This window comes from Etheostoma spectabile, chromosome 16 (genome assembly GCF_008692095.1).
Source record: "Etheostoma spectabile isolate EspeVRDwgs_2016 chromosome 16, UIUC_Espe_1.0, whole genome shotgun sequence".
In the NCBI taxonomy this organism is placed as follows: domain Eukaryota; kingdom Metazoa; phylum Chordata; class Actinopteri; order Perciformes; family Percidae; genus Etheostoma; species Etheostoma spectabile.
In genome coordinates this window covers 23,822,628-23,831,314 of record NC_045748.1, presented here as the reverse complement: position 1 = coordinate 23,831,314, position 8,687 = coordinate 23,822,628, and the positions used below count along the sequence as shown (strand labels likewise).

Genomic DNA, 8,687 nt, shown 5'->3' with positions numbered 1-8,687 from the left:
TATATATATATATATATACACACACAGTATATATATACTATATACCCACTAAAAGATGGGAAAAAGCAAAATGCATAATAAGGGCTTTTTAACAAGGTCCAAGTGAACAGCACAGAATAGTCAGTTAGTAGTATAGATTGTAATCCTGCGTAGGGTTGTGTGTGTGTCACCCACCAGCCAGGCCTCCTCCAAGCCATCCACACAGTCAGAGTCCTGTTTCCCACACTCACTCTCCAGCACCGGCAGGAGATACTGGGATGGGGGGCAGTACTCCTCCCCCAGCTCTGAAAAACCATGTCAACCAAGAAATCCAACATTATTCTCTTATACAGTCGGATTTGTTGACACGTAAAATAAAATTAATTCTTTGGATTTTCCACTGAGCGAAAAAGGACCACATAGTGCGGATAGTGCGCCCAGATAGCTCAGTTGGTAAAGAAGGCGGCCATATGTAGAGGTTTATTCCTCGACAAAGCGGGCCCGCGTTCCACTTCGACCTGCTGGCCTTTGTTGCATGTCATTTTCTCTTTCTCTCTCCTCTTTCATGTCTTCAGCTGTACTGTCATTTAAAAGCCAAAAAGGCCCCAAAAATAATCAAAAAAAAAAAAAAAAAAAAAAAAAAAAGAAAGAAAAAAAAGAAAGAAAAGGTGATTGGATAGGTAACACTTTGATTGCGACTGTGGATATTGTAACTCAGAGCTATTATTTGGTCCTTGTTTAGCTTATATGTTGGGTTTAGAAAGTATCCAATGGGCCCACACCCTCTGTGTGTGTGTGTGTGTGTGTGTGTGTGTGTGTGTGTGTGTGTGTGTATGCTCCCTCACCGGTGCATAGGAAGCGTTGGATGCTCTCTGTGCCCTCTTTACACACGGAAGCAGGCGGGTAGGACATCATGGCAGCATCAAGTGTAAAGCTCTGTCACAGCACACACACAGGGTTTATTAAAAACCGTAAGCTTTTAGCCTTTACATTCCTGTGAGTGTGAATCCTAAGACACACACCTCTAGGGTGCGGATGTAGACCAGAGCTTTGGGGAGCTGGACGATGCTATTGTCGCTCAGGTCCAGGGTGCGCAGGCTGCTCAAAGAACCAACTGAGGACGGCAGCTCACTGAGACAGTTACCTATTCAGATACAGAGTGATGTAAGAAAGCATAACCAATGCCATTCGACCTGCACATGTCCTCTCATTCTAGGCATCATACCCTTCAAATTGAGTGTCTGGAGAAGTCGTAGATCCCCAATACAGTCCGGCAGTGCGTTTAAACGGTTCTTCTCCAGGTTCAGAATCTAGACGAGACACAAAAAGGACAAACGTGGTTGAGGAATATGTACACTCATTAACCTGTATCGGGAGTCGAGTTTAGAAAGGCTTTACCTGCAGTGACGCCAGCTTCCCAATGTCTTCTGGGAGTGAAGTGAGCTTATTCTCATGTAGATCCAAAACCTTTGGAAGCAAACAGATTTGCAGTTTTTGTGAGGAGGCGGGGGTCAGACTTTAGGCTTTTAGCAGAAAGTTAAAAAAATAAATAAATAAAAATCTGGTCTTTATGAAACCATCATAAATGTGTAAACATCTGATGAGAGCCTGCTCACAGGAGTCTATATATTCTCTCCTTGTGCCGTCACAGAAAACCTAGCCTCACGCAGCTTTGGGTTGGAAATGAGCGGAGAGAGAGCTCCCACTAAACTAGTCCGATGCACAAAATAATTAATCAAAATCATATATATCATTGTGGCATGCTTTATACTAGGGCTGAACGATGTGGGGGGGGGGAGAAAATTGAATTGCAATTTTTATGTAAATACTACAATTTTATTTGTGATTTTTTTTTTTTTTTTAGATTAGCTCAAGTTCAATATTATATATAATGTAACAGATAAAATTAGCATCAGACCGATTGAACCGTCAAACACAGAACATTTATCACAAAAGCTAAAGTTAGAATTATTAAAAAAAAAAAAAAAAAAAAAATCCAGTAAAAAATATTGGTACTTTTTCTGTAAACTGACATTTCTAATATGCCTCAGTTCAATAGCAGCGTCAACATATTGCACCTTCTATCATTACGTTAAATAAAAGTAATAAATAGAATCCCCTTAAGACAGGACTGTGACGAAGGCTCTGTCACTTTAAGACGGCACATGGTAAACCCATCTCAGGTCACAAAGCACCGTTTATACACATCATTCAGTAAAACAATGTTGGGAAAAACACTACACTACATCAGTTTAGTCAGCTCAGTTTATTCATTTGAGTCACTTCTATTCTAGTGACAGACCGATTTTATCGGTGGGCCGATATTTGCGTTTTTTCGTGTATCGCATCGGCCGATTCGCGGCTGCTGCACTCCGCGATAATTTTTTCACGCCATTATTTACAGACAGGCGTTTTTAGCAGCATGGGAGTCTTAAATTACAAATCAAGCACTTTATTTTTACGGCTACTTTTCAGGTTTATTGTTGTCTTAAATTATTTAAATGTGCATGACCTAATTATATCTGTCTTATAATATGTCAGCAGGCAACGCATCCTCAAGGCTGTGTTGTAGATGTTGATGAAAGCCTTTTACCCTTACACAGCTAACCGTATGCATATGCACATATATTGCAATGTAAGATGATTGCAGAAGTGACACTGAATTGTGCTTTTATTTATTATTTTTAAAGAAAGGGCAGAGCAGATTCCCAAAACAAATCCAGTGTGGCAGGGTTTCCATTTTTATGATGTAAATTGAGGGAGCAAAAGCAGTTTTCGGCTCAAGAAAATCAGCAGCCTGCATCGGTCATCGGCTAAGGTTGATGAAAAAAACAAAACGGCATCGGCACTAAAAAATCCATATCGGTCGATCCCTATTCTATTCTATTTTGAACTCTCTCTCCTCTTCAGTCCCTGTTGTATGCCTGATAGAGACGTGGTTGACGAACAATAACCATAAGGGCCTACAGCAGTCCCACGCAGGTGTGCTTATGGTGGGAGAGATAGACCGTGTATCTGGGTCATAGGTGAGGGTAGATTTTCTAGTTGAAAATGTGTGTAAGTGTTTGTGTTTTCTAAAGTTAGATTTTGTTTAAAGGTCCCATGGCATGAAAATTTAACTTTGAGGTTTTTTAATATTAATATGAGTTCCCCCAGCCGGCCTATGGTCCTCCAGTGGTGATAGAATCTCCCCCTTATGATGTCATAAGTGGAAAGGTTACCTCCACTTTCTCTGCTTTGCCCGCCCAGAGAATTTGGCCCACCCATGAGAGAGAGACATCATGGCTTTCAAACGAGCAAAGTGGCAATTGGTCAAGGCCAAATGTTGAAAACGGTTAATTGTTCAGCCCTACTGTATACAGGCACTTACAAATTCCAGCATTTTAAATGTATCTTGTTTGCATTACCTTTAAAGTGGCAAGAGCATTGATGTCACATCCTTTGGGCAGCAATGACCTCAGTTGATTGTTATGGAGGATAAGGACCTAAAGGAGAGAAACACAGGACGTGTGTTCAGCCAAGGACAAAGTAATACTGACACAGGGGTGGTTTATAGGTTACATATTGGTGATACAGTATTAATGCATACACACGATAGAAAATAAATACACTATGTCCAACATGACATCATGACTTTGCGTAAACATACACGCCGACTCTCATAAGCCAAGTGGTGTGTTATCTGTACCCATTTTGAGCTTTCCGTGTGTATGTCTACGCTGTATACAGCGGACGTAAACATACACGCCACGTGACACGCGGTTGAGTTTAGGACACGTGACACGCGGTTAGGTTTAGGAACGGAAAAAGCGGTTGGGATTTTGGAAAAAAAGAATGATATTGGCTTTATTAGAAAAAGAAACCGACAGTTGACTTTAGGAAATGTGACATGAGGGACATGATCCCCGGTCTCCTGGGTGAAAGTCCTGTGTTTTACCCATCCACCACCCCGACCAATCTCCCTATGAGGACTTTCGCCCTTTCATACTACTCGCTAGGGCGGTAATTCACACACTACCGGAAGGTAATGTAAGTCAATGGAGGCCAAATAAAAACTAATAAAAAGTGAGTATGCGTCTTGATAACACCCCAATAATGGCATCCAAATTGGCGTATTATACATTCACCATTTTATGAGCTCAGTTTGCTATGTCTCCATGTTGCATTCTTACCTTCTTCTGTAGCACCTTGCAAATGGAAAAGGCACAGGAGGGAACCTGTGGCAGAACAGACCATTGATGTCATCATCTGGAGTAGTCATGACACACTAATTAATACGTAATTGTACAAACAGTTGCTTATGCAGCCAGGTCCAACAGAAATGTAAAAAAATGGAAGGTAATGGTTCAATCCTAGAAGTCAACATGCACACAAGAGCATGACCAGCAAGTCCCTATCAGTCCTGAAGCCCATCTAAATAAGGCAGGGTTTCACTCATTAAGGGAGCTCCTACTTTAAAGGGTAACTACCGTTTTCTTTTCAAACTGGACCTTATTGTCCTATGTTTTTTTGTCTAACAACAATCTTTGACATTGGTCCATTATTAAGCAAGATCGCTGCAGTTGGAAGCGGCAAAACAAGCTACAATGTAAGTTAATAGGGCAATTGTCCAGCTTGTATTTCCCTTCAGGTATGTGCTTGTTGTGCCACTGACAAGCTCAGATTAATATTCCTGACAACATTATGGAAAGGATCCCTTCAGAGATAGACCTTTAAAACCTCTTTGATACCTTTGCGTTTAATCAGAAACAGCTCTGAAGCTCAGTCTGGAAGTAAACCAACCAGACTCCATTTTAAAAAAAAAAGCAATAATTTTAGCTTGTATAGAGTCGACGTATTTTCACATGTAAATCTGTAAACTAAGTGTTTATTTTAACTTCTGATGGTTGGAAAAGTGGAAAGACGATCTGAAACGGCTTTTCATAGTTTTATTTTGTGTCTGTCGTCTTTGAATGGAGTGTATTATCATTTTTTAGCCTTTATTTGATAAGACAGCTGACGAAATGAAAGGGGAGAGAGAGGGGGAATGACATACATCAAAGGGCCACAGGGCAGATTTGATCCCGGGCCGCTGCATCGAGGAGTACACCTCTGTGTATGGACACCCGCTCTAACAACTGAGCTATCTGGGCGGCCAAGAATGAAGTGTAAATTACTGTTTATTTACATGGAATATGTTTAACCCTCATCTTGCCCTCGGGTCAAATTTGACCCGTTTTCAGTTTTTTAATCACAAAAAATGGGCCGTCAAATTAAGCACTGAAAATGTCAACATTAGAAATACTAAATAACTTTGGAAAATACATCAAAAAAAGCACCCACAACATTGAAAGAGTGACAAAAATGTCGGTTGATGGGAAGACAACACAAGGGTTAAAAAAGGACATACTCTTTAACAGAAAATGTCAACCTAAGAAATCCTTTCCATAATGTTGTCAGAAACTTAGAATACTAATCTGAGCCTGTCAGTGGCAAAACAAGAACTTTTGTGAAGGTAATACTGGTCCCATCAGTCACTTTGACACTAAAACTTAGGAAAATAGGGTCCAGGTTGAAAAAAAAACAGTAGTTACTTTAGTTTTTCCCAATTTTAAATGATGTCCCCAAAGGGAAACTTTAACAACATCTGTTTCATCTAAAAAGATAAATGTCTGTTGGTTCATCTTATTTCAATTTTATTGCTGCAAAATGAGATTGTCAAGCAGACAAACTGACCAACAGCTGTATAAGAATACATCAATACTTCTATCGGTGTCTGAGCATTGATAAGTATTGCCACAAAAAATATCACAGTACTATTCTGCATTGATTTCCCCACCCCACCCCTACTACTAATAGACTTTTGTCACACATTGTCATAAAATAACCTTGTCTCATATCTGTTGACAGCAACATACTCACCTCCGAGAGCTCACACGCTGAAATATCAAGGATGTCATCAGCACCTGCCTCCTTAGACTGAAGAACAAGAATTAACAGTTACTGGGTTTGTTCGGGAATAGACATTTGTTTACAAAGACAACAAAGACGCATAATGTTATGCTAACAAAGAAAATACTTCCACACTAGGGATGATGCATTTTTGATATAGAAAATAGTCTAATACTCAAAACTAGGGTCCAAAATAAAGCCAAATGGCTAGTGAATGTTCAAATTTTACCACTAATAATATTGGGGGGGGTTTGGTAAGAGAAGCAGATCTAGCCACTTGCATATTTTACTATGATTTGGCTAGAAGATGGAGCTAATTCTGGACCCTGCTCATTGCCACGCTAAATGGCTGCAGGTTGTCCCAGTAATACCATGCGGGTTGTTGATGTAACCCGAACCACCAGCAGCAGGGTGGTGACTAGAGGGTAGCTGCTACACAACTAGGAATTGTGTGACCCTGGGGGCTGTGCTGTCAGATGTAGAGCTGCACGATATGAGGAAAATCTGTAATTGCGATTATTTTGACTGATATTGCGATTGGTTTCACGATATTTGAGGGAATGATCATTTTTGTCTCATTCTCATTTAAAAAAATTAAAATGATTATAGTGTGATTTTTGCGAGGATTTGCTTTTTAAGATTTTTCGGGGGGCTTTTCCCTTCATAGACAGGAAAGGGGGGAGAGAGAAAGAGAGAGAGAGAGAGAGGTGATGACATGCAGCGAGGTGCCGCAGATCGGATTTGAACCTGAGTTGCTGTAAAGAACTCAGCCCACATGGGGCGCACACTCTACTGGGTTAGCTAGAGGCCGCCCCACAAAAAAAAAAATTCTTTAGTCTGTAGGATAGGATTTGTAGGCTGGGACGTCTCTGCAGCACCACACTACTTCATTTAGGATGGTTTGACACATATTTTGCCTTTAACAAATACTGCGCCCCCTCGCGACTTGGATTTTGCACTAGTCCATATTGCGAAAGTCCTGTTGAAAAATTAACTTTTGAATCGTAGTACATCATATTTGTAAACCATGGTTAAATTGAAACAGGATAAAAAAAATGATTTGTCTCTCCACGTTCACAACCATGTGTATTTCTTCCAAATTAAGGTCCCATGAGGTCCACCGGAAGGAGAAGGACTTTGCCTCTCTATTGGCATTTCTTCAAACAATCGTTATAGGTGGTGCTGAGAGCTGGATGAAGCAAGTGCCTCTGCAAAAAAAAGCCTCCAGAAAGAACTTGTTTTGGTGGAACATGTGTACTCTCAAAAGTAGTTTTAGTTGTGCAACAGAAAACTCCGATTGGACAGATAGTCTAGCTAGCTGTCTGGATTTACCCTGCAGAGATCTGAGGACCAGGTAACCATAGTCCTCAGATTGGACAGATAGTCTAGCTAGCTGTCTGGATTTACCCTGCAGAGATCTGAGGACCAGGTAACCATAGTCCTCAGATTGGACAGATAGTCTAGCTAGCTGTCTGGATTTACCCTGCAGACTGAGGACCAGGTAACCATAGTCATCAGATGGACAGATAGTCTAGCTAGCTGTCTGGATTTACCCTGCAGAGATCTGAGGACCAGGTAACCATAGTCCTCTGATTGGACAGATAGTCTAGCTAGCTGTCTGGATTTACCCTGCAGAGATCTGAAGACCAGGTAACCATAGTCCTCAGAAATCCTCCGGAGGTTAAAACGCCAACACAAAGGTAAGGAAGGTATCAGACATCTGGCCGAAAAGAGGGACATCTGGCGGAATTTCCAGTGGCAGAAGCGGAAACGCAACACAACACCACACTGCAGTCTAGGGCTGCATGATATTGGTTAAAAAAAAATAATAATAAAAATTAAAAAAAATACATTGCAATATTTTTTGCAACTACTTTTTACAAGATGACATTAATAGCTCTATTTGGAAATAATAGATAATTCTTGACTACTGGGGTTGACTTTGTAGGGGGACTATACGTAGAATTTCTTTTTTTTCACATTACACCATTCATATAACACTATCAATCCAGGCTAAATTGAATGAAAAAAATAAAATAAAGCTGCTTCTGATTCTGATTCTGATGATATTAATAATTCATGCATGTTGCTTCCTCTAAATTTCAGGTTGTGGTCGACTAGCGGGGCCTGCTTAGGTTGTTGACTTGAACTGATCAACATTGATTGTGATTGGTGGTTGGCTGTGCATGCAGAGCCCGCATGTCACGCACTAGAAACAAACTGTGTATCCAATAACACAAAATCAGTGTAAATTATGTTAAATCAGACAGAGACTGCAGTTGTAGATTAGTATTATATTTCCAGCTTCGCGGCTATGAACCATAAGGTTAGTGGGGACAGACGCCTTGTTTCTTAAGGCTAACTGTATTAGCTTTAGCCTGGATGGTAACTCTATGGTCATAACGTTGCATTAATCAGGCGATTTAGTTCATCTTTGCAGCAAACATAAAACACTGACTACTGTAGCATCACTGCCCAAGAAAAGCATGTGCATCACTTCATTTGTGGCAGCTGCAGCTTACGGTACTTTTCTACACACAGGAGAGGACTTCCCATAACAAACCCCGTTACGTCACACACATACACAGCTCACGTGTCTTAAAGGGGAAGGCTCGGCCGGTAACAATCATGTGAAAGGAGAACGGTGAAAGTTTACATTTCTTGTTTCCACAATGCTTCAGGCTTGTCTATATGTTCATTTGCAAACTTCAAACACTGTATCTCTTTATAGTGGAATGGTGTTGCACAAGTCCAGTGTCTCCGGGTCTTTCTGATGG

General features: G+C 40.7%; 1 protein-coding gene across 3 annotated transcripts in view; it reads right to left on the bottom strand.

Annotated features, from left to right (window-relative positions):
- The window catches only part of lrsam1 (leucine rich repeat and sterile alpha motif containing 1), a 34,918-nt gene that overhangs the window by 21,737 nt on the left and 4,494 nt on the right, over positions 1-8,687 (bottom strand). For all 3 annotated transcript variants that reach the window (XM_032539232.1, XM_032539233.1, XM_032539234.1), the window contains exons 3-10: positions 5,881-5,937; positions 4,152-4,196; positions 3,387-3,464; positions 1,378-1,446; positions 1,205-1,289; positions 1,002-1,123; positions 825-915; positions 175-284 (exon numbers count right to left, since the gene is read on the bottom strand). In XM_032539232.1, the coding sequence (XP_032395123.1) occupies positions 175-284; positions 825-915; positions 1,002-1,123; positions 1,205-1,289; positions 1,378-1,446; positions 3,387-3,464; positions 4,152-4,196; positions 5,881-5,937 (657 nt within the window). The remainder of the gene's footprint in view (positions 1-174; positions 285-824; positions 916-1,001; positions 1,124-1,204; positions 1,290-1,377; positions 1,447-3,386; positions 3,465-4,151; positions 4,197-5,880; positions 5,938-8,687) is intronic.